Source organism: Puma concolor, chromosome E2, assembly GCF_028749965.1.
Source record: "Puma concolor isolate L17-30 chromosome E2, mPumCon1.1.hap2, whole genome shotgun sequence".
NCBI lineage: Eukaryota > Metazoa > Chordata > Mammalia > Carnivora > Felidae > Puma > Puma concolor.
Genome location: NC_141681.1, coordinates 29,134,075 through 29,159,659, shown reverse-complemented (window position 1 = coordinate 29,159,659; position 25,585 = coordinate 29,134,075). Strand labels below are relative to the sequence as shown.

The following is a 25,585-nucleotide window of genomic DNA, read 5'->3' as shown; positions in this document are numbered from 1 at the left end:
CTCTCTCAACAATAAATAAACTTTAAAAAAATTTAAAAAAAATGAATCTAGACACAGGCTTTACACTTTTCACAGCCATTAACTCGAAACGGATCATAGACAGACATAAATGTAAAAAGCAAAACCATAAAACTCCTCAAAGGCTACATAGGAGGGAATCAAGATGACCTCGGGCATGACATGACTTTTAGATACAACACCAAAGTCAAGATCCATGAAAGAAGTAGATAAACTGCTGTTCAGAGAAATTTAAAACTGCTCTGTGAAGGCCACTGTCAAGAGAATAAGAAGAAAAGCCATGGGCCAGGACAAAATATTTGCAAAAAGCATGTTTAATAGAAGACAGGTATCCAGAATATACAAAGAACTCTTAAAACTCAACAATAGAAAAGTAAACACCCCAATTTAAAAATGGGCCCAAGACCGTAAGACACATTATGGAAGAAGATGTACAGATTGCAAATAAGGGTATGAAAAGATGTTCCACAACACAGGTCATCAGGGAAATGCAAATTAAAATAACAAGCTACCACCCCACACTGGTAGAGTGGCCAAAATCTGGAACACTGGCAACGGCAAACACGGACAAGGATGTGGAGCAACGAGACCCTCCTTCATTGCTGGGGAAAATGCAAAATGGTGCCACACTTTGGAAGACAGTCTGGCAGTTTCGTACAAAATGAAACGTACTCCTACCACAGGATCCAGCGAATCATGGTCTTCCATATTTACTCAAAAGATGTGAAAACTTAGGTCCACACAAAAACCTGCACACAAGTGTTCATAGCAGCTTTATTCATAATTGCCAAAACATGGAAGCAACCAAGATGTCCTTCAGTAGGCGAATGGATAAGTAAACTGGTACATACACACAATGGAACATTATCGCACGCTAAAAACGACTGAGCTATCAAGCCAGGGAAAGACGTGGAGGAACCTTAAGTGCATATTGCTAAGTGAAAAAAGCCAATCTGAAAAGGCTGCATACTATATAATTCCAACTGTATGATATTCTAGAAAAGGCAAAACTATGGGGACAGTAAAAAGATAAGTGGTTGCCATGGGTGGGGTGAGCGGAAGCGATGAACAGGCAGAGCATGGGAGATTTTTAGGGCAGTGGAAATGCTCCGTACGATACCCTAATTACGGATACATGACATTGTAAATTTGTCCAAACCCATAGAGTGTACAACAGTAAGCGTGAACCCTGAGATTAAGCATAGACTTTGGGTGATCATGGTGTGTTAATGTAGGTGCGTTCTTGGTAACAAATGGGCTATCTGATGAGGAATATGGGATAGTGGGGGAGGCTGGACATGCATGGCGGCAGGGAGTATATGGGAAATTTCTACCTTTCTCTCAATTTTGCTATCAACCTAAAGCTGCTCTTTAAAAAATAGTCTTTTTAAAACATCCATTGCACTTTCAATGGGTCTCTTGCCCAGGCATGATTTTTAACACCATTTTGGTCATTTGGAAAGTGTGAGTTCAGAGTATGCAGATCTTCCAAATGTTAACACATTTTAGCCTGCAATATTAAAAACTCAACGTTGTGTTAACATTGACATCTACCTCATCAGAAAAGTCTTTAGGTATTGGGAAGCTTTTGAGCTCGTAATGATAAACACAAGTTTTCCAAAATTCTTTCACTTGAAAGCTAGGTATTTTTTTTTTCATTTTGGTGACAGATATGTTAGTTGCTTTCCTTGAAACGATAGGCTCGGCTGAAATGTCTTCCAGAGACCAAATAGGAATTACCATTGTTTGTCTGTCAGGCTTCTTTTAAGTAAAAGTGGTGTCCCATGAAAAAAGGGACTATTTTGGCTGGTGGCTCCATCTTACAAGAGCGTTTCCTCCAGATAACCATCATCCTTTGGTTTGCTGAAATGTCTTATGCATACTTCCCGTTTCATCATACAGAATATGAAAAAGATGTGTACTCCGGATTTTTCTTAATTCATAATTTTTACTACTTCATCAAGGACATGCTTTTTTTTTAATGTTTTTACTTAAATTCTGGTTAGGTAACATATAGTGTAATATTGTTCTCAGTAGAATTTAGTGATTCATCACTTACATATAATAACACCCCAGGCTCATCATGACAAGTGCCCTCCTTACTGCCCATCACCCCTCTAGCCCATCCCCCACCCACCTCCCTCCATCAACCCTCAGTTTGTTCCCTGTCATAAAGAGTCTCTTCTGGTTTATTTTCCTCTCTCTCTTTTTTCTCTGTGTTAGTATAACACACTCTAGCTCCATCCAAAGCATTGCAAATAGCAAGATTTAATTCCTTTTGATGGCTGAGTAGTATTTCATTGTCTATATATACCACATCTTTATCCATTCATCAGTCGATGGACATTTCGGCTCTTTCCGTAGTTTGACTATTGTTGATAATGCTGCTATAGACATTGAGGTATATGTGCCCCTTCAAATCAGTAGTACAATTGCCGGGTCATAGGGAAGTTCTATTTTTAACTTTTTGAAGAACCTCTGTACTGTTTTCCAGAGTGGCTGCACCAGTTTGCATTCCCACCAACAGTGTGAGGGTTCCCCTTCCTCCACATCCTCGCCAACATCCGTTATTTCCTGAGTTGTTAATTTTAGCTATTCTGACCAGTGTGAGGTGGTCTCTCACTGTGGCTTTGATTTGTATTTCCCTGATGATGAGTGATGTTGAGCATCTTTTCGTGTGTCTGTTGGCCATCTGGATGTCTTCTTTGGAAAACTGTCTATTCATATCTTCTGCTCATTTCTTAATTGGATTATTTGTTTTTTGGGTGTTGAGTTGGATAAGTTCTTTATAGCTTTTGGATACTAACCCTTTATCAGATATGTCATTTGCAAATATCTCCTCCCATTCTGTCAGTTGGCTTTTAGTTTTGTTGATTGTTTCCTTCACTGTGCAGAAGCTTTTTTATCTTGATGAGGTCACAATAGTTCATTTTTGCTTTTGTTTCCTTTGCCTCCGGTGACGTGTTCAGTAAGAAGCTGCTACAGCTGAGGCCAAAGAAGTTGTTGCCTGTGTTCTCCTCTAGGACTGTGATGGTTTCCTATCTCACACAGGTTCTTCATCCATCTTATTTTTGTGAACGGTGAAGGACATGGTCCTGTTTCATTCTTCTGCATGTAGCTGTCCAGTTTTCCCAACACCAAGAGCAGACTGTCTTTTTTCCCATTGCATATTCTTTCCTGCTTTGTCGAAGATTAGTTGACCATAGACTTGTGGGAAGGACATTCTTAAGTAAAAGTGGCATCTTCTGTGATTCGCCATGTGAATGCGTGGTGGCAAAGAATGTAATGGCGGCTAGTGCCATTTGGTGTCCCTGCTTCCTGATAAGGAGCTAGCGGTCTTATCTCTTACTGCTTTTGCTGCATCAGTGCAAGCAGACAACACTGTTAGCAAGGCAAATGGCATCCTAGTATTATCATGAAAATAGTTTTGATCTTGTGGACCCACTGCAAGGGCCTCAGAGACCCCCATGGGTGCAGACCACCCTTGGGGAACCATTCCTGTACCCAACCCCTTCCTTATGCATTTAAGGACCCTCAGACCTTAAGAGGAGACGAGGCTTGCCCAGGGTCCCAGAGCTAGCTGGAGGCAGGGCCAAGTCTTCTGATGCCGTGTCCCTGAGATCCTGGAAGCCGGGTGATCCGCTCCGTTTTGAACAAAAGCAGTATCTGATCACGTTAGTGGATGGTGACAGTGAGGGGGCAAGGAGACAGGAAGGGGTGGTAATGAATAAGCCTGACTAGAGGCACCAGTCAGCCAAACCTGCCATCCTCCAGCCTTGCCCGTCTCCCCCCAAAACCGCTTCCATGTGTGTGGTGGCCCGACTTCCATCTTCCCTCTCCCATAATTGTGTTGCTAATATCTCCCGGCCCAGGCGGCTCTAATTAAACTATTCACCATCGTCGCCTCGTCACTTCGTGTTCTGAAAAGATGAGGTTGGCCATTATCACTTTTTCTCTCCCTTTGAGCTCTGTGTGGGTAATTTTATTCTGCCCTTGTTCATTTCTTAGAAATTTAGCCTCTCCATTTTTAGTTTTCTCCTATCTTAGAACATTGTGCTCAGGAGAAAGGCGGCAGAGGGTGAGGGTATCACAGGTTTGGAAATTTCTGTCCCGTTCACCTTAAAGTTTATTTTTGACTGAACAGTGCCTGCTTGGTGGTTCAGCTGTCCCCCTGCACTCCTGTCTAGGAGAGACTCCCAGGAGATACGGACTGGCAGGTCTGGACCCACCAAGGAGAGAAAGGCACTAATAGAAAGTGGTGCCATGTAAGGCTGTCCCAGGGTGGGTAGTGACTGGAGCTTTGGACAAGCAGGAATCTCCACTTCATCCTCGGGGACCTGAGGTGGTCAGAGGCCTTGGTGACATAAACATACCATTGCTCCCCAAGGACCCAGGCGAACCTCTATCCTGCCTCCCCCTGACTCTGCCAGTCACCTGCATAACATACCCATCTGCACTCTGGCAGGCCTCCTCCACAGGCCCTCACCCCATTCTGCTTTGGCCTCAGCACTGCCCTGCCCAGAAGCTGTGGACCGACTCCTGCCCTTTACCCAGCCCAGCACTGGACGTCCTGCCGGGGTGGCCTTGGGAGATAGACAAAATGAAGCAGCTTCTTCTGAGCCTGGCAGAGTTGGGGTGGGGCTCATTGAAAGCCCAGGGCACAGTGCTAATGCTCCCTGAGGAGGGGCTCCTTAAGGAGGGCCAGGAGCCAGGGAAGCACAGGGAGAGAGTGAGTGCCCCAGGCCCCACACTCAGGGAACATCGGCATTTGCTCCATGGGACTCCGGCCAGCAGAGCGGCCCCCACCGTGGGACCTAGGCACCTCCGTGGAGGTACACACATTCACACTGAAACAGCTGCTCAGGACAGAAGCCCCACCAAGATGGAGTCTGTGTGGAAGCCCTAAGGTGGCTGTTCCCAGCTTAATATCTAAGCATTATATGGACCTCCAAGCCCCACCATCATCTTCAGGCCCTGCAAATGGCTGAGGGGGCATCTGACGCCCTCTAGGACCCTTCGATTAGGATCTCTGCCCTTCCCCCCTTTAATTCCCTGCCCAGAGAAGACCAGTCTCTGGACTGTGCCCTGCTTCTGGGCCTGGCTGACCCCCTGGCTCCCAGACATACCCCTCTCCCATCTCCCCACCCACACCAGTTTTGTCATAAGGCCCAGCCCTTACTCGGTGGCTGCCAGGAGGCATTCAGTTGATGTGTCTGATATCCCCACTGGATTGCAGGCTTGGGCAGGGCAAGGTCCAGATCCTGCTATCTGATGTGTCCCCAGCACCCAGCCGTGGGCTCAGCATGGGAAGACGCTCGGCCAGCGTGTGGCGAAGAAACGCTCACTGGACTAGCACTGGCTCCTTCTGCTTGACTTGGGCCAGGGCCACGGGTAGGAAACCATACCAGTTGCAGGGGTTGACAGACGGCTTCTGAGTGGAAACTTTGAGGCGTCAATGTTGGAACCGGTGAAGGGGTCTCAGAGGACTCAGGCCACTGTCACCCTCACGAGCCCCGGTTCTTGAAGATACATAGTAAGCCAGCAGGAAGAGCTGCCTCTAAATAATTGTAGGATCCAAAGGTTTTGAGGCTGGAAAGAGTATGATCCTTCCGAAAACTCAAGCCTTCTCCACCTTCACAGGAGGCAGCCTGAGCCCCAAACAGAGAAGGTTGTCAGCAGAGCTTAGGACAAATCTCTGAAGATTCTAGGCTCCTGACAAAGATGGGGGCCCTGGGCAGAGGGAGGAAGAGCCAAGGGGGCAGTTCTCCCCTGATGTATCTGGGGCACCATCTAACAGGCTGACGAGATTCAGGCAGTTCTTTTTTTTTTTTAATGTTTATTTATTTTTGAGAGAGAGTGTGTGTGCAGGTGGGTACAAGCAAGGGAGGGGCAGGGAGTGAGGGAGACAGAGGATCCAAAGCTGGCCCTGTACTGACAGTGTGGAGTCCAATTCAGGGCTCAAACTCAACAAACTGTTAGATCGTGACCTGAGCCGAAGTTGGATGCTTAACCAGCTGAGCCACCCAGGCGCCCTAGCAGTATGTTCTTTTTATGCCAAACGTGAAAGTTCTAAAGACTGAGACTGCACTCATTAGTGGGTGTACAATGGATAAATGAGTGAATGGGTGGGTGGCTTGATAGATCAGGGAAGAGTGAAGGGAATGGGCACACCAGTGAGTAATTAAGGGACAGACAGGTGCTGTTGAAGGAGAGAAGGGGGGCAAAGGGCCGGGTGGGTGGATGTGGACATGAGTGAATGGATGAACAAGGGTAGATGATGTAATGGATGGGTGGGTGGCTGAGTGGGTGGATGTATGATGGTTGACGGGTAGGCATCGCAGATAGGTAGTATAGGGATGGATGGATGGATGGATGGATGGGCAAATTTGAAAGGAGGCAAGATTGGAAACCATCAAATCCTTGGTTCTGCAAACCTTTCTGGGGAACCAGGAAGGTTCCCTTCCCAGGGGAATGACAGCACGCTGTGGGCACAGGCCTTACTAAGACCCTTAAGCCCAAGTGAAGAAAGAGCCCCAAGGATGCCTGGCCCCAACCACTAGATGCCTGTAGTGCCCCAGCTGTCACCACTAACAGAAACGCCTCGCATACGTCTAAGAGGCATCGTGGCACCGCTTCCCTCAGGGTCACAGCGAGGGAGCCATGTGCCAGGCCGGGGCCAGGGAAGCGGGCCCCCGCCGCAGGGGTGAGGGAGCGGCCCCTCTCGCCACCACCGCCCCCATTGGCCCAGGGCCCCGCTGCAGAGAGGGAGGGAGGGCTCCCCCCTGTGTGTGAGAGAGAGGCCACGGCCGCCCAGCCGCCTCAGGTGCATGGGCCTGGGTGGGGTGGGCTGACAGTTGCTGAGTGTCCAGAACGCCCCCACCCTCCCCGCCCACCACTCTCTGCCAGCTGGGATTGCAGTGCGGCCGCCAGGCCTCCAGCAGCTGGGGTCTCTGTGCCTCTTCCCCTTGAGGAACAGGGTGAGCAGCCCCAGGAAGACAGCGACGCCCACTGCTCCTGGCCCTGCCCTGCCTGGTCTTTTGAGCTCCCCTGTCCGCCCTGGTTCCTACTCCCATTGGCCTGTGTGCTCCTGCCCCCTGGCGGGAGCCAGGACAACTGCAGCACACCGGGCGGGTCGGGATCAGGTGGAGGCTTTTCCCTGCAACTCAAGGAGTACTGCGTGTGTGTGTGTGCGCGCGCGCGTGTGCGTGTGCATGCACACGCATGTGCTCACACCTCGCTTGGCCTAGAAGATTGGAGATGGAGCAAAAACTCTGAAAGATCCAAAGCAGCTCCTCAAATGGAAGGGGTTATTATTATAATTACTATGATTATTGTTATCAAGAGGATCATGCCTGCCTGAAAAGTCTTGTACAAAAGCAGGCTTATTTTATGTCAGCTTGTTGTTTGTGTCTGAGGGACTTCATCTTTGCTTACAATAATGAACATTTGCAGGGCTCTTTATGTTGCAAAGCTGTGTCATATCCTTAGCCTGGTTCATCTGCACAGACAGCCCTGGGAGGTGGGAACTAATCAGGGAACGGAGGCTCAGAGAGGTCCCGTTGGGCTGTCCAAGGTCGCGGGGCTAGAAAGCTGCAGAGCCAGGACGTGAACCTGGGTCGCCTCACTGAAAAGTCCTGTTCACTTCCCCACCACATCCTTTGCATCCCATCGCCTGTAAGGGCAGAGGCTTTTTATTGTACCGTAGCTCCAAGCCTTTTTGCGGTTGTTGATTGAAAAGCGCGCACTGCCCTGAAGAGAAGGGAAAGGTTTTGAAGAACGAAGGATGAAATTAAAAGTGCAGTTCGCCGCCCCAGTTTCAGCTGATGAATGCACCTGAGCACTTCAAGCGCCTGGCAGTGTCTGGCAGGTGAATGGAAGTGTGTGGTGTGCGTTCAATGGCTTGGCTGGGCTGGCGCCAGCCTCCCGTGGTCAGCACTCACGGCCACCCCCCAGTGTGGCACAGCGCAGACATGCACCAGCCACGTCTTGGCGGGGGTTGAGCGCGAGATGCGAGGGCAGGAGAAGTCAGTGCAGGGATCTGGCTTCAGGCCCGGCAGCTGGGAGCTCTGGGGGGTGGGGGGGGGGGCGGCGGGTGGCAGGCGGAAAAGGCCCCGATGACCTTGGGAGCCCTCACCCCGCCTTGCAGTACCGGTTCCGGCTCCTGGAACCAGCTGGCTGATTGCAGATGGCCTTCTGGAAGTAGAGCCCCACTCCGGGACGCCAGTGTGCAGTCCCACTGATGGCACGGACAGTGCCCGGATTGTCCCTTTGGGTCTCGGGTGCTGCCTCCCAAGCACATTCGTGGCCAGTCCCCAGCAGCACAGACCTTGTCGTGGGAGGCCTCTGGCCTGTATACCACAGTGAGGGACCCCTGTGTACTATCAGTTGAGGGGCAGAGCCGCCCCAGCACCACCCTGGCACCCTGCTTGCTCCCCGGCAGTGGCCCGAGGCAGCCCGCCTCTGGGAAGCATCCTGTGCTGAGCTTCCCACCCCACCCGGCGATGGAGAAGTCTCCTGGGCCCTGTCTCCACATGCCCCCCCTCCCTGCCCACCCCTTTCTCCAGATGCTCACGGATGCGGTTTTCCAAGAGGGTTCTCCAGAGTTGTGGGCGTCCCAGCGGTACCTCGCCTCCACCTAGAGCAGCTTCAGGCCATTTGTATGTCAGCATTATGAGCAAGACACCACGTTAATGCTGTTTTTAAATCACTGATGTGGTGGGGCGCCTGGGTGGCTCAGTTGCTTGAGCATCTAACTCTTGATCTCGGCTCAGGTCATGATCCCAGGGTCGTGGGATTGAGCCCCGTGTCTGGCTCCGCACCAAGAGTGGGGCCTGCTTGAGATTTTCTCTCCCTCTCCTTCCCTCCCTCTCTCCCTCTCCCTCTGCCCCTCTACCTGTCTACCCCACTTATGCTCTCTCTCTTAAAAACAAACAAAAAAAAAGCATTGACGTGGTAAAAAAGAGTCTCGTGGGTATCTTCTGCACAGCCTCTCCAGAGCCTCCTGACCCTGGGGTGCCCAGAATGGTGCCTTACCCACATTCACATGCTGAACACACTATCTGGCCGTGCCTCAGAATGTCCGACCCCATTACACACGACACGCACGCACACACACACACGTGGGCATCACAAGAGCAGGCAGGCTGGCCTCCTTGTCTCTCTGTGGCCCCCCAGCAGCTTGGGGGGGGGATGGTAGGGCAGCGGCACCCCTCAGTTTCATCTCTGTGCTCATGCCTTCCGTTTGGTCACACGACAGCCCTGTGAAGAAAACGATGGTTCTGTAATGCCCATTTCTCAGGTGAGGGCTTTGAGCCTCAGAAAGATTAAAGCCCAGACGGGCTCCCAAGCCTGTGGCCGAGGCCCCCAGAAGGCTGCCTGGAGCAGGGCCGGGAGCCTGGGGAGGGAGGGGCCAGAGGGGACCCCCAGAGGGGTGGGTGGCATGAGAGCTGGGCACTAAGCCAGGGAGTCCCAGCTGGCGGAGAGTGGTGGGCAGGGACGGGGGGGTGCGTTCTGGACACTCAGCAACTGTCAGCCCACCCCACCCAGGCCCATGCACCTGAGGCGGCTGGGCGGCCGTGGCCTCTCTCTCACACACAGGGGCGAGCCCTCCCTTCCTCTCTGCAGCGGGGCCCTGGGCCAGTGGGGGCGGCGGTGGCGAGAGGGGCCGCTCCCTCACCCCTGCGGCAGGGGCCTTCTTCCCTGGCCCCGGCCTGGCACATGGCTCCCTCGCTGTGACCCTGAGGGAAGCGGTGCCACGATGCTTCTTGGACGTATGCGAGGCGTTTCTGTTAGCGGTGACAGTTGGGGCACCACAGGCATTTAGTGGTTGGGGGCCAGGTGGGCTGGTGTGTGACAGAGCCGCACGGTGCAGGATGTCTTGCCTCGCACTCGGCTGTGCAGGGCACTGTCAGACGCACAGGTCCGTGAGCGGCCTAATTAAACTCCCTGCAGAGCTGTTCCCACAATCCCGCCAACCTGCCTCTAGTGTCCAACATGCGGCCGGTGCGCACCACACGCCTACAGCCACACACACAGGAAACCGAGGACAGTGTGCAGGCACTGCACCCAGAACGGGGTCCACGACCTAAGAGGCGGGGGGTCAGAGGAGCTGCGTGGGTCCCAGTAATGGGAGGTAGGCCTGACGGTCTCAGCAGACCAGGAGGTGGAATCGTCAGGACTATTTGGGGGTACAAACGCATAAGTAAAACAGACAAAGAAAATACATCCTCGACAGGATTTGGAAAAAAAAAGAAAAAAAAACATCAAGAGATTGACTCAAGTGACTGGAAAGCCAGAGGTATATGTGACTGCAGGCACAGCTGGATCCAGGTGCCGACAGGTTATCGGGTCTCGGGGTGTCTCCCTCTCTCAGCTCTGCTCTCCTCAGTGATGGCTCCACAGTCAGGTGTCTCTTTCCTAAAAGTTCCTACAAATGTCCTGGGGCTGGTTGGGCCAGTGAGACTGATTGTCGTCTAATTGAACAAATATGGATGCGTTGTCTACCCCAAACTATTCACTGAGACCGCGGGATGACTGGCCGGGCCCCGACCATGTGTGCACTGCTGGAAGCAGGGGACAGAGTCAGCTCCACCTGAATTGCTCAGGCTGAGTCAGGGGACGGTCTCTCCTTCAGGGAGGCTGGGGCTCTAGGACCAGAAAACGAGGGGTGGAAGGCATCTCAGTAGAGAGGGCAGCTGTCCGGCAGAATGGGATCGAGGGAGGGGGTAGGGAGCTGCCACCTCCAGGCTGGCCACCGCCATCTCTCGCACTGCCTGGCGAGAGCACAGCGCGTGCTTTCCACAGAAGTTAGTCTCAGCATTCTCCACTGAGTACAAGTCTGTAGGTCCCACCCGGTGAGTCTGTCTTGAGGACCCCTGCGTGGTTTGTCATACTTCCTATTGCCTAGACAGCCGGGCATTCTGTGGCAAGAGGTGACAGCACCATGGGGACTGTAGCAGAGGCAGAGGTGCTGGAAAACATTCCCGCTACTGGCCCAGGAGGAGACCTGGATGGGAAGGTCGGGCCCAGTGTGAGCACCATCCCCTGGGCCCCGGAAGACAGGCAGACAAAGGGACAAGGGCCTTAACAGCTTAATTGCTGTTAAGCTTGGCACCCACAGGGCTAGGCCCAGCCTCGCACCCTCCACAGTGCCCCAGAGCAAATTGGCAAGGTCCCTCCTCCCCTTCCAAGCCTGACCCTTCGTACCCTTCCTTCTTACCCATCTCCTTCCCTTCTGTTCAGGGGGCTGGGCTGGGACGAGTGAGTCCTCGGCTCGGGCCTCAGGTAAAGAGGCTGTTGACTAGAAGCCAGTAGAGAAGGTTGACCTTGGCTCCAAGCTGTCCTACTTACTAGCTGCATGGGCTCGGGCCCATTCCCTCACCTCAGAACCTCCGTCTCTCCATCTGTTAAATGGGGTGGCGACCTGCAGTTACTGTGATGATTAAATGAGCTATAAATATTGGTGAAATCAACCAGATGAGAAGAGTCAGGGAACTTAGAGAGGAGGGAGTGAGAAATTGGGGCTGTGCCCGATAAAATGCCAAGGGCCCGTTCGTTCCACAAATGTTGCTGAGCGCCAGATCTGTACAAAGTACGGTGTGAGACCTGGGGTACTGTGAAAAATCAGGAAACCCCCTGCCCTGAGGAACAGGCACCTGTGACACCAGCTGTGACATGTGTGGTCAGTGCGCTGTGGGAATAGACTCCGCCTGGGGGCATCGAGGAGGGCTTTCCTGAGGAAGTGACCTTTGAGATGGGAGGAACCCAGGCACAGGTCCGTGAGGTGGGATGACCCTGGTTTACCTGGGCAGCAGAAAGAAGAGCTGTGTGTTTGGAGCCCCATGAGAGAGTCCCATGAAAGGTGGGAGGAGATTGGAACGCAGGGGTGGGTGGGGGCATGGAAGCCAAGGTAATGAGTTTGGAATTTAGGCCTGATGAGAGCCCACTGAAAGAGTCTCAACAGGGAGAGTTATTGTACTCATTCGGATTAGGTTTGATTGTGAATATCTGAGCCCTGGAAAATAATGACTTCAATGATAAATTTATTTTATTTTTTTAATATACTTTTTAATGTTTATTTACCTTTGAGAGAGAGAGAGAGAGAGCAAGCAGGGGAGGGGGAGAGAGAGAGGGAGACACAGAATCTGAAGCAGACTCCAGGCTCTGAGCTGTCAGCACAGAGCCCAATGCGGAGAGTCCAACCCAACGAACCGTGAGATCATGACCTGAGCTGAAGTCGGATGCTTAACTGACCGAGCCACCCAGGCGCCTCAGTAGTAAATTAATTTTAAATTAAAAAAGAAAATCCAGAAGGCATGGGGTGCCTACAGAGTTATCAAGGACCTAGGCTGTTTTCGTATCGCTGTTCTACTATCCCTAGGGTATAGACTTTGTCTTCACGATCCAAGTTGGCTGCTAGAGCTCCAGCCATCACATCTAAGTTCCAGTTCTCACTTCAGGAGGAAGTGAGACAAAAGGGTACAACTTCCCTTTAAAAAGGACATCCTTAGGGGTGCCCCAGTGGCTCAGTCGGCTGAGCAACTGACTCTTGATTGGGTCCTGGGATCAAGCCTCATGTCAGGCTCTCTGCTGAGCATGGAGCCTATTTGGGATTCTGTCTGTCTCACCCTCTGTCCCTCATCCCTGTTCGCTTGCTTTCTCTCTCTAAAATAATAAATACATACATACGTACGTACACACATACATAAATAGGGCACCCCCCTTTGGTTTATGTCTCATTGGGTAGAACTTGTCACTGGGTCACACCGAGCTGCCAGCGAAGTTAGGAAATGCAGACTTTTACTTGGATGTCAGTGCGTTCGGTTCTTTTTCTAAGGGGAGACTTTATGTCAGGAGGAAACTAACAGCCTCCTGCTGGCTGCCGTGTGAGGAACAGACCAGAGAGAGGAGAGGGAGGCAGGGAGTGCTTGGGAGGGGACTGAGGGCAGCTGGGAGGAGAAAGACGGTGCTTGCTGGGACCCAGGGAGGTACGGGTGCATGAGGAGACGGGGAGAAGTGGTCTGACTGAAAACAGCTCTGCCGGAAAAGCCGGCGGGACACGGGACGTGGAAGGGCAGCAGCGGAACCAAGGGTGACACCTAGGCTGAGTCTGAGGAGCTGGGCCAGTGGTGGGGCCAGACGCTGAGCTGGGGGGAGAAACAGCAAGGGCAGGTGGAGGGTGCTGCCAGCACAGCCCCCCCCCCCCCCACCTCTCCCACCAACCACCACACCTCGGGGAGGAGATGGAACTGGGACGATGGCTCCAGACCCTGGGCTATCCCCTGGAGAACCCCCAGCATGCCACCTGTTCCAGTCTTCCCCAAGCTGTGCCCTATGCTGCCAGACTCCAGGACACGGGTGGGGCAACCGAGGGTTCAGAGCGGTTTATAGACCACACCTCGCGGGGTGCAGCTCCAAGGCACTCAGATCAGAGGGTGTCTCTCACCCAGCAGAGTCTCGCCCGACCCCCACCCCTCCCCCCCAACCCCATCCTGACTCCCTTCTCACAGATCGGGCAGAAACCACGAAGGTGGGGCCCACCGGAGGAAGCTGGGAGCACTCTGGCCAGGTTCCCCAGCCGCATTCCACAAATAGGACAGATGGCACACGGGGAGCTGAGGGAGACCGAGATTTCCCAAGGTCACCAGGCACTCGGGAGCAGCATCAGCGTGTTGGCCCCTGATTCATAGGCCTCCTTTTAGCCCCAGGTGGAGGCAGCACCTCTGCTCACCCACCCTGCCTGAGTCACTGCCTGCCCGGGGTGCCCATCACCCAGGCGCCAGGGCCAGCTTTCCAGGTCGTTTCCCAGGGGAGGCTCAGATGCTGCAGAGATGCCTCTCCGACACAGTCCTGCCCCTCTTGGCGGGCAGCCCTCCATGTCCGCCGTGGGTGACTCGGGAATCCGAAGCCTGGGGTCTTTGGGACGGGAACCCTAGGGAGCACTGTGGCCTGGGCTGCTAGCCCGCAGGCCAACTGTAGCTTGCTTCCCAGGGTAGACGGCCGCCAGAACTTTCCCATCTACCTTCCGCAGTAGACGGGCCTCTGACACATAAATAGCTACCTCGCTACATAGCTCAGTTCTGGAAAGTCTCCACAGAAGGCTTTGGCCCCACATACCTTTTGTGCAGAATCTTTTGTCAGCCACGCAGTGCCCAGGTGCTAACCTCATTTCCTTTGTGTCTCTCCCACCCCAAGGGACACCGGCAGATTTCCAGCAGTTTCCCTCACTTCTTGAACCACATGCCACGGATGAAGTAGTCTGTGTTTCCTCTAGCTCAGTCGGAGGACTGGGTGTTGAAAGGACTTGAGAGTAGAGTGACGGGCTAGTGACGATTACCATGCCCATGAATAGAAAACCCGACGCCAGAGAACCCAGGAGGTCAAGGATATGGCAGGCCTGGGGCACCCCACTCCCAACCCCCAGCAAGGGCTCAGCCTTACCATGGGCTCCAGCCCGTGCACGCTGAAACTGGGGGAAAGGCAGCTGGAAGAGGGGTCCCAGGGTGCTGATGCATACAGCGGGGCCCACTCTGCCCTGCACCCACTCAGCTCCCTGGATCTGCCCCTGTCAGTGCTCTACGTCTTGTCTGGGGCCTGGGACATATGAGGGGCCAGGCTGCGGAGAGGATGAGGGGGCCTGAACACCATGGCTTCCTGCTTCTTTCTGGTAGCCTCATGCTTAGGGGCTTCTCCGGGAGTGGGACACGGGTCTTGGTGACACCACTGACTCTGGGGGCGCAGCCCCTGAGGCTCGCCCTACCGAAAAATCCCAAGGAAAGAAAGAACACAGCCGGCCCAGAGCAGGGCCTGTGCCTGCCAGCCGCCATTCACCCATTCACCCGCTCCTGGCCTCAGCTTCCCACACCTGCCTTCCTAGGCCCATGACCTGCCCGGGAAGCTGGCCTGGGCCCCGAGGGACTGTGGGCTTCTGAACACGAGGGGACCAGCGTGCGGCCACGCCCACTCCTCACCTGGCCCTGCACTCCCAGCCACACCTCTCTCCCCACCGCTGGAATGCCGCCCAGCGCTAGGCCGTTATAGCACCTACGAAGAGCCAGGGACCCGGGGCAGGCGGCAGCCACGGGGCAGAGTTGTTCTTCAGAGCCCTCTGGGGTATCGTGGGCCAGAGGGGCCACACGGTGGCTGTCTCCCGCTGTTGGGTCAGGAAAGTGATCCGAGCAAGGCTCTGTCGCAGACCTTTCTGGTTAATGCCTGTCACCCTTGGTGTGCCCCCTGCGCCAGGCACCGATTGCCATCAGAGGTGCCACAGTCAGTCAGCAGCTGCTCTCGGCACATGTGGGTCTCCTCATGGAGGCTGGCCTTGGGGTCAGACACTCCTGATCTTGAGTCCCAGCTCTGGCACTTTCCTCTTGTGAGCATAGGCGAGTGCCTTCCCCTCTCTGGCCCTCAGTTTCCTGACCTGTACAATGGGAATAGCAACACCGTGACTAGTTATCGCCACACAATAGTACTAACAAACTTTCCCTAACTCAGTCGCTTACAATGGCAATTCTTTCCCTTCATGAGGCAAGGGTTCCGCTGGGGATCAGAGACCCCAGGGCGGCTGAGCTGTGCTCCGCGCGTCCCTGATCCTCTTCCTGGAGTGACCAGGAGAGCCTGGACGGAGGCCCAGCGGGACAGGTGGGACCACGCAAGGCCTCTGAAGGGCTGGACCCTGTCCCACAGCCACTCACAGTCAGGCACAGAGGAAATCCGCTCTACCTCCAGGGGGCAGGGACCGCAAAGACACAGGCAAAGGGCATGCACACGGGCAGGGGTGAAGACCCAGGCCCTTTAACCCGGTCGCCCGCCGCTCCTTCATGAGGTGCTTGTGAAATTCTGAGCAAAGAGTGAGTGTGCCCTGTAGCGTCCTTTGTAAACTGTTAAGCGCTACATGTGTGCACGAGGTACTGGGGATGGTGAGGTGCTGGGACTTCTCCAAGAGCCTCCGACTCTCCAGAGAGTCCACTCCCCCCCGGGGGCCTCGGACACAGGACTGTGTCCAGATTGTGTCTGGTGGCTCGCGTCTCCCGAGCGGGCTGAGGGCTGAGCCGCTGTCCCGGGGCCCCAGCAGGTGCCCGGCCAGGGCTCTGACCCCACCGAAGCCTCAGAGCCACCATCATCTCCCCTCACAGGCCGACGCCAAGATGGTGTGTGATGTGGTGAGTCGGATGGAAGACACCGAGCCCTTCTCCGCAGAACTGCTCTCGGCCATGATGCGGCTCTGGGGTGACTCAGGAATCCAGGAATGCTTCAACAGGTCTCGGGAGTATCAGCTCAACGATTCCGCCAAATAGTGAGTGTCTCGGGCCCGGGGAGGCCGCCAGCGGGGCGCTGATGTGAGCGTGGAAGGGGATGGGGACGGCGGCCAGGGGGGGTCCGTGGCTGAGGTCAGAAGTGCCGTGAGATGTTCTGTCTCGGGTGTCAGGAGAGGCGTCAGGAAGGAGTGGGAAAGGGCTTCTCCCACCCCCTGGATGAGGACGAGGCCAGGGAGGTGGAGGACACAAGAGACCGCTAACCGCGGGGCTCCCAGAGGGCAGGGCTTGGCACTGCAGAAGGAAGGTCTTTAGGAGAACAACCATTTTTCCCCCCTGGAGAAGCCCGGACCCCATAAGTACAAATCGAGAGCCATGGAGGCAGAAAATAATTTACGTGATGGCATTTTGTTTCATTTGAGGCAAACTTTCCATTCCTCTATCTTTAAAATTAAAAATAAGGAAATAATGGAAGACATCCTTTGATAGTGTGTTAGAGAAGAGAAGAGAGAAGGAAAGGGAAGGAGAGGGAGGAGGCTCAGTGACAGCCAGAGAGCGCTGGAAGGGGAAGACAGGAGAGGCCGAGAAAGTGGCCTGCAGGGTTGGTGGGGTGGGGGTGGGGGGGTCTCTTCCTGTGACAGCAGCTTTGTCACTTCAGGCTTCCCTGGGGTTACATGCCCTTGTTCCCTAGATTGGAGGCTCCACACCCCTGGGAATGGTCCACACTGGTTGGGAACATGTCTTCTGTCCTGGAGATGTTGGGACGACACCCACTTTTGCAGCCTTGTGCCCAGGTTGTCAGTGGGAGACCCTGGGCTTAAACCCACGGTCTTAGGCCATGTGCGCTCCGACACTGATCTGATTCAGCCATCCTCACCCCTGCTGCTCTTCCAGGACCACTCTGCCCCCAGGAGACCTTTGGCAATGTCTGGGGACAGTCTTGATTGTTCTGACTAGGGTGGTGTTCCTGGCCTCTAGTGGGCAGAGGCCAGGGATGCCGCTGAACATCCTATGGTGCACAAGACAGCCCTCCATAGCAAGGAATTATCTGGCCCCAAATGTCAGTAGTGCTGAGACTGAGAAACCCTGCTACATAGCAGAAGCTGGGGCCCAGAAAATGGCAGCTGCTGATGGACATTGGGCCTCATCTGTTGGCCCAACCAGGGACTTGAGTAAGGCCAAAGCATCTCCCATTTCTGCACACTTAGACTGTCTACTGGGTAAGTGCTAGGCCCCATGAGCCCCAGGTGGTAGGGACCCAGGCCCCAGGCCCGGGTGAGCCCCCAGGGACACATTGGTGGGCCAGGGTGCGAGCCCAGGGGTTTGTGTCCACACTCAGGTCACTCCTCCAATAGATCTGGGTCTTCCTCCTAAGACGTTCCAGTGGGGAGAGAGTCCTGCTTCCTTCTCCCCTTCCCTGCCCCTGCTGGGCCCAAGTCCAGGGACTTCCCATCCCCCACCCCCTTGATGCCCTCAATTGTGCTCTCCACTTAAGTTGTTGTCCATTGAATTGTACCATGAATTCATTGCAAAAAAAAAAAAAAAAGTTTAACAGTATAGAGAGGTATAAAATTAATAGTAGATTCTCCCAAGCCTGTCCCCCTCCAACTTTTTTCTTTGTCCCAGTGTTGTCCAGGAAAACCTGACCGTCCAACCTGCCTGTCTTCCATGTCTCTTCCCTGCTTCCAGTTTTTTGCTAGTTAGGGCATTATTTGTGGATCTTCTGGTGGTTACTTTCATTACTTTAAATAAGAAACTTGAGTCAATTTTTGTCAACTCCCCAAGTCAGCTGAGGAAATCAGCCTTCTTCTCTCTGCGTGTTTGTCTCTAGAACAGGGTCCCAGGGCAGGCAAGGGCAGGGGCCCACAGCAGTCAGGTTCAGAAGGGCTTAAACACTTCCTGGTCCAGGGTGTGGCTTTGCCGTTGTGGTTTTAGCAGCCAGATCTCCTCTTCTGACTGAATCCTGGGTGCGACATATGAAAACAGTTAACAGTGGGTTTGTTGTGACACAGAGGGAGCCCCACTGGGCCATCTCAGGGCACAATTCCAGGGGGATGGTGTGAGTGGCTCCCCAAGGCCCAGAGCCTGTCACTAGGTCCCCGGCCCGGTCACCTCACTTGCAGGTGAGGATACCAGGGCTGGTACGGCCAGGCTCCTGTGCAGGCTCTCAACTGTCTCCCTGCACCCAGACCGCTGTGAACAGAGCAGACTCTCCCTTCGCCCCTCTGACCGATGCTGAGACAGGCCCCAGAAGCCCAGAAATCTGAGCACCCGTCCAAGCAGGGGCTGTACAAGCCAGTTCCATGGTTTGGTTAGGACTGTTTTTTCTCCTGCCTCTCTCAGGAGCCCACCCCTCAGGCTGTGCTCCCACACCCCTGTTAAGACTGCTCGGGCTCTTGACTGCCTCCTGGAGCCCACTCCTCACGGTGCCCCCAGGGAGGGGGTGGTGCCTCAGGCTTCCTTGCCTGCCACCCTTTCTCGGTCACCTCCCCGCCCTCCGCCTGTGCCCTCACTGGAGTCCTTGAACCTCTTCCAGTCTATGCAGAGTGCCTGGGTGATCTGCAGCCTCGTCGCCCTGAATTCCTCACACACCCGGACAGATCTCATTTATGTCACCGGCCCAGCCCTCCCTCCCGAGTTCAGCCTACTCGGTGTCCATGTGGACACCTCAGCACATCTCAAATTCGTACGTGCCCACTGACTCCTGGCCCCCAACCACCCCAGGCCTGCTCTGCCTCTGTTCTTCCTCCCACCGAGTGCAGCTTTGTCACACCACGAGGAGGCGGCTTTTATGGGCTCTGCGTCCCACACCCCACCCTGCCCCAGGCCCCTGCATAGCTGCCACTGTGGTGTGACCTGCCACGGCCTCTCTGCCCTGCACGGCTTCAACAACCTCCCGACAGCTGTCCCCACTCCTCCCTCCCGATCTGCTCTCCTTACGGCGCCAGAGCCGTTATTCCAACTCTTCATCAGAACCTTCCAGAGGCTTCCTGTCCTACTCAGAGCGAAAGCCGAGGTGCCTAGAGTCACTTCACGGGCCTACCAGCTGTGCCCCACCCTTGCCTCCGTCACCCCACTCCAGTCCCACAGCCCTTCTCCTGCCACACGTGCCTCCGACCGCCCCACCCCGGTCCCGTGTCTGCGTCCCAGGCTCCTCCTCCGCCGCAGGACGGCCTCTGCACGAGCCGGCTCCCTCAGTCTCCACTCCAGTGTCATCCTGCCTTCCCCAGCCACCCTCTGTCCGATAGCAGCCCTCCACAGACCTCCTCCTTACCAGCCGTCTGAGTCTTTCCTCCTGATATGCTCTGTACCTTACTTAGCTGTTAATTATCTCACATGCGCACGCACACACACGCAGGCTCCAGGAAGGCAGGACTGTGTTGGTCTTGCTTGTGGTCTCCTCCCAGCACCCGGGACGATGGGTAGGTGGAATATACAGCAGGCCTCTCCCTCGGCCATCTCCCTGGGCGAGGCTCGGCCAGCACAGAGACGGAGGGCCAGATTTTCTGTCTAAAGGAGGTTTCCCGGCTGGGGCGGGGGGGCCAAGACTAGAGGCTCGCAGCCCTAGTGTCCAGCTGGAGACAACAGAACGAGGGTCATTTCAAAACTGGCGTGGCTCCTGAGCAGAGGCCAGGGGAGTGGGGGGAGGGCCATGCCCAGAGGGGTTGGGAGGATTGGGAAGGGCTGGGACGAGCTCCTCCAGCCTGAGCCCAGAGCCCAGACGCCCCCGTGGGCCCGGCGAGGATACGATGAGGCAGCCAGAGCCTCCAGGTCTGCTCTGTGGCCGCTGCTCCCCTCGGTCCACAGAGGAGAGGAGGCCTGGAGGCCTGTTTAAGAGCACAGTATCTGGAGTCAGGCACACCCGGGCTCAAAGCCTAGCAGTGTCTCCTTTTTGCAGCGTGACTTCAAGCTTATGCCTCCTCTGCCTAGGAACCCAGCATTCGGTTTTATTTCCTTAGGGAAAATCCTCACAAGGATTTGAGGCAGGCCTGGACTATTGGTTTACCAGTAGAAACCCTCATTGGTGAAGCCGCCCCACCCTTCAGCCCCATGAACATCCTCAAGCCAAGGAGCTGGCCCCCACGTGTCCCGGGGCTGGTGCTAATGAAGCACAGCCCCTTCCACTGGCAACCCGGGACCCCACGTCGTCCTGTGGCTTGGACCCTCGGGGCTCCTCCCCTGTGGGCTGTGTGTGCTTCTCCCCCAGCACAAGGGGTGGATGGCCCAGCCAGCCTTGTGGGTCACTGAATGGCCTTCAGGCCTGGCTCACCTCCCTCATTCCTGGTTTTCCACTTCCCACCCCAACTTTGGGTTCAGGCCTGACCCATACAGACCCCCAAAGCCCTTCTGGGTTCTCAGCCTGGGCGGGTAAAATGCAAAGGCCTGGTCTGTCTCCAGGGCGAGTGGTGATAGAAAAGAGAGCCCCGATGCCAAAGACGCGGTCCGCAAGGCCCAGCCCCTGCCCAGCTGCGTGACCTCTGAGCCTCCCTTCCAAGGGCACCAATGGAAAGGTGCGGCAGATGCCCCGGTAGACTCTGAGCAAGGGTGGAAAGGTGGGCGGATGCCCAGAGGGCCTTCTGGAAGCACTCTAGAGTACTGTTAAGAGGTGGACCCGGCGCTAGATGTCTGCCTTCGAGCCCGGGCGCACGGCTGGGCAAGGTACTTGGCTTTGTTGACTGTTGGTTTTCTAATAGATAAAATGGTACATTGAACTCAGGAAAACTAAGGATGAAACGCGATCACAATGTAAAGGGTCGAACATAACTATTGGCCACTATTATTTTAAGAGGAAGACATGACAAAACAGCGCTACAAACAGTCTCATGTAAGAGTTTGAGCTTCTCTAGGGGCGCCTGGGTGGCTCGGTCGGTTAAGCGATCGACTTGGGCTCAGGTCATGATCTCGCAGTCCGTGAGTTCGAGCCCCGCGTCGGGCTCTGTGCTGACAGCTCAGAGCCTGGAGCCTGTTTCAGATTCTGTGTCTCCCTCTCTCTCTGCCCCTCCCCTGTTCATGCTCTGTCTCTCTCTGTCTCAAAAATAAATAAACGTTAAAAAAAAAAATTTTTTTTTAAAAAAAGAAAAAGAGTTTGAGCTTCTCTAAATGCATCTGGAACTACACACACAGCCCTTGACTCAGTGAGAGGCTCTTTGAGAATGTGAGGCCAGGACTTAAGTAAGCTTCCCCTCCTCCGTGGGCACCTCCCACTCTCTGCCCCCAACACAGGCCCCTGGATGGGGGGTGGGGGGTGGGGGGGGTGCCATCCCTTCCATGGTTGGCCCCCAGGGGGCGCTGGCCAGGGCCGGGCTGGCTTGTTCCAGGGCCCCTGTGTGTTGCCATCCCCAGCTACCTGGACAGCCTGGATCGGATCGGGGCCGCCGACTACCAGCCCACCGAGCAGGATATCCTCCGAACCAGGGTCAAAACCACTGGCATCGTGGAAACCCACTTCACATTCAAGAACCTCCACTTCAGGTGAGGCCCGGGAAGCCTCCCTGTCCTGGTGAGGACACCGGGACAGATAGGAGCCACCAGCCTCTCCGCCTTGTCTTGTCTGGAACACCCAGTGTTCGCCCCGCCTTGGGGGGCTTTGCAGTGGGGACAGACAGTAGATATGAGAAGGGACCTGTCTGTGTGTCTGTTTTCTACCAAGTTCAGGGCCTAGGATGAACAGGGAGGCTTCCTGGAAGAGGCAGCGTTCTAGAGTGTGTCTCCAAGGAACAGAGGATTTGAGTAGACAAAGGGCGGTAGTCTTGTACCTGGGTGACTTCTGAGGAGGGGGTAGCCCCTCAAAGGCCTCCCTGTGAGGAGGGGGAGGGAATGACGGGTAAGTGTAAGAAAATCTGTGAGACCCGATGACCCAGATTACCTCAGAGCTAGACGGCGCTCATAGATCAGCTGACCCACCGTCTCCGAGTACATGTGGGGAAACCGAGGCCTGAGAGCAAGGCTGTCCCCAAGCACAAAACACAACTCAAGTCCAGAAGCCCAGAGCACCTCAGAACAGAGGCCTGAGGCATGAGGCTGGACTTCTTGGGCCCTCCCAGAGAGTCGTGTCCCCACCTGGGGTCACCTCCATGCACTGAGGCCTGGAAGTCCCTGTCTTACCCCCACCTACCTTCCAGATGTGGTTTCTGGGTGTCGGTGGAGCAGAGGGAGAAGCCAGGAGGGGGAGCGGCAGGCAGCCATCTGCCAGGGAGGGGTGGCACAGAGCAGAGATGAGGCTGTGTCCGTGGACACATCCGGGTCAGACCCCGGCCCTACCGTGCCAGCTCCCGCCGGGGCCGCGGGCACTTAACCCCTTGTGGCCTTCCTTTCCCTCCACAAAACAGGTGACAGTCCCCACCTGCCCGACTCCCCCCAGGCTGGTTTGGAGTGTGCCCAGACCACAGACGTGAGCAGACACACTCGGAAGGCCAGGAACAGGATGTGCATGTTGCCCTGAGAGGAGGGCCCCGCAGAGACCTTTACTGGGGTGGCTGAGGCGTAGCCCTCAGTACGGTTCTCGAGGTGCGAGGGCAGGCGCTCGAGTCCCAGCATGCGAGCACAGCCCAGGCACGGGACCGACGGCCACGGTCTGCCTGTCAGCACCTGAAGTGGGGTTTCTCGGCAGGCTCGGGGCTTGACCAGGCCTCCCCACACCTGCCTGGGCCCCACCGCCCACCACTCCCAGACAGCTTCCCTGTCTCCCCACCAGGCTGTTCGACGTCGGGGGCCAGCGATCTGAACGCAAGAAGTGGATCCACTGCTTTGAGGACGTCACAGCCATTATCTTCTGTGTCGCGCTCAGCGGCTATGACCAGGTGCTCCATGAAGACGAGACCACGGTGAGTGGCCCCGGGCCCGCCCGGCCTGTGGAGGCACCGAGGGGCCCAGTCGCACTCTGCCGCGGGGTGAGCCCCAGGGGCACTGGGGCAGGGCCAGCCGCTCCCTCTCCCGACTGTGCAGCCGGGGCAGACGCCCCGTGACGCCAGCGCAGGAGGGGCGGCCGCAGCCCGCCCCAGCTCAGGGGCCGCGTGCAGACTGATGGCCAACATCTCTGCAGCCTCTGGGACTCAGGCACTTAGTGCCTCTTCAGTGAACACAGCAGAGTCACAGAGGCCGTCAGGTCAGAACAAAATTAAGCAAATCCTAAAAGAAATCAAGGTTGCAGTCGAGCAAGAGCGTACGTAAGACAGAAATAGCTGCTCTTTGCCCCGACAGCCTGCCCCACGCGCTGGCCGGGCCGCTGCCAAGAGAGGTGCGGGGCTGGCAGGGGGAGGGCAGGGCATGCGGCACGGTGGTCAGCGCCCCTCCGCTGGAGGACGCCAGCCCCGGTCCCCGCCTGTGTCACCCGTGCGTCACCCTCAGTCTGGGGCCTCAGAGGACACCAGGCTGGCTTCAAAAGGAGGCCCTCACCTGGAGACGGAGACGGGTGCTGCCTGATCTGGGGCTGCTCCTGGTTCGCTGCCCAATTCAGGCTGCACCCCCGCCCCCCGCCCCACCTCGGTTACTATTATCTGTCAAAGTGGGTTAACGACAGTACCTACGTTGGGGGCCGTTGGCGAGAGAATGAGAGCGCGCGTGAAATACTTGGAACCGTTTCTGGCACAGCAGCACTGAGCTTGGTGGTTGTATTGTCCCTGGGACTGTCCACCAAGCAGCGGGCCCATCTGCAGAGCCCGCAAGGGAAGCCGGGTGTTGTCGTGATGCACCCACAGGGCCCTCGGACACCAGCCCGCAGCACCTTGCGGGGGTCACGGGGTCCTGGCTGTGGGGTCGCTCCCTCGGCATGAGCCAGCTCCTGCTGCGGGCGGCGCGCACAGACCCGGAGCCCCGAGCCTCTCAAAGTCGGCGCTGAGAGTTTGAGGCTGTTTGTCATCATGGTAGGGCCTTGAGCAAGTTTGTCTCCTCTCTGGGTCTGTTTCCTCCTCAGTCCTGCCTGCTGGCCCCACACAGCGCGGCGACGCAGATCCGGTGGGCTGTGGGCGGTGGGGAGGGACGGGCACAGCAGTGAGGCTTTTGGCAGACTGGGGCTGGAGCCGTCGGCGGGGCGGGTGGGTGATCCGCGTGCCTGTGTGTCCACCTCGTCCTTCCTTGCTCAGGGCCAGCTGCGCCCCTGAGTTGGGTTTCGGCAAAGCCCCCGAAGCCCTGGCTCGTCCAGGGGCAAGGCTCCTGGGGCCTCAGCTGTGAGCTTTTTCTGGTAACGCTGTCGTTCTCAGGGGCTTCGGCGGGCTGTGGCCCCTCAGATCACTGGCGCTGGGGGTGGGGTAGACGCACACCCTGGGCTGTGCTTGGACCCGGACTCGCTGGCCACCCCACGGCCTGGGGTTGGTTCGTGGCCGGCCCCACAGTGAGTCCCTGCGCAGGGGACGGTCCCAGCACATCTCTTGCTGTTCCGCCGGCCAACTCTGTGCTTTTGGAACTGCCAGGCCACCCACATGGTCGGGGCTCCACTCGCCTTGTCCTTCCTCCCTCCAATACCCGGGAGTAAGAAGCAGGGCTGCACAGTGAACCTGATGCTAACCCAGCCACGGGTTTCAAAGAAAGCAGAGAGCTGGTGGGGGGGGGGGGGGGCGGTGCACAGGGGCCCCTCTCTCCTGCGGCCTGCCCCCTCAGGGCTGCCCACAGCTTACACTCGAGTCCCGGGCTCAACAGCCACAGGGCCGGACTCTCATTCGCCTCTGGAGCGTCAGGCAGAAGCAAAGGGTCCGACAGCTACAGGGCCCCAAGCTCCTTGGCCCCTGGGCTGCCAGTGAACAAGGGGCCGGGCAGCCATGGGCACTGTGCTCGGTACCCTCCCCGTCTGCCCACCTGGTCCGGCCTTGCTACCAAGTGGAGCGCACCCCCTGGGGAGCTCTCCCCATAGGCGCCTGCGCCTTCCTTCCCTTCTTGCCTTTACTGTCCCTCTCCCACCCTCCCTCCTCTCTCCTCCTGCCCCATTTCCCCTGCCCTTCTTCATAAGCGCCGAGTCCCAGGACCGTGGGGAAACCAAGGCCAGGAACGGGCCTTCGCTGGGGCCCTTTCCTCCCCAAAGCAGGCTGCCCCTACCTCCTGGGCAGAGCAGCAGCCCCTGCAGGAACGGGCTTCTCAACATGACAACAGCTCACCAGGCGGCTCGTTGCCGCGGGGGCAGCAAGAACGATACCTACCGTTGCTCTAGAGCTAAGCAAACGTCTGTGCGTCCGGGACTCGTCTGTGCGTCTGGGACTCGGCAGCATCCAGCATCGGGCAGCAGAGGAGCCAGATGGGCGTGGCCCAGGGCCTGGCCCCGCCTCTGCCACTGGGCGAGTGTGGGCCGCCTCTCCACTTCCTCCTTCGTAAAGTGGCCGTGGTGG

The 25,585-nt window shown here is 56.2% G+C and overlaps 1 protein-coding gene across 2 annotated transcripts in view; it reads left to right on the top strand.

Moving 5' to 3' along the window:
• Nucleotides 1-25,585, top strand: part of GNAO1 (G protein subunit alpha o1) — a 171,062-nt gene that overhangs the window by 128,978 nt on the left and 16,499 nt on the right. For both annotated transcript variants that reach the window (XM_086689401.1, XM_086689402.1), the window contains exons 4-6: nucleotides 16,152-16,312; nucleotides 21,615-21,743; nucleotides 22,966-23,095. In XM_086689401.1, coding sequence (XP_086545527.1) covers nucleotides 16,152-16,312; nucleotides 21,615-21,743; nucleotides 22,966-23,095 — 420 coding nt within the window. The remainder of the gene's footprint in view (nucleotides 1-16,151; nucleotides 16,313-21,614; nucleotides 21,744-22,965; nucleotides 23,096-25,585) is intronic.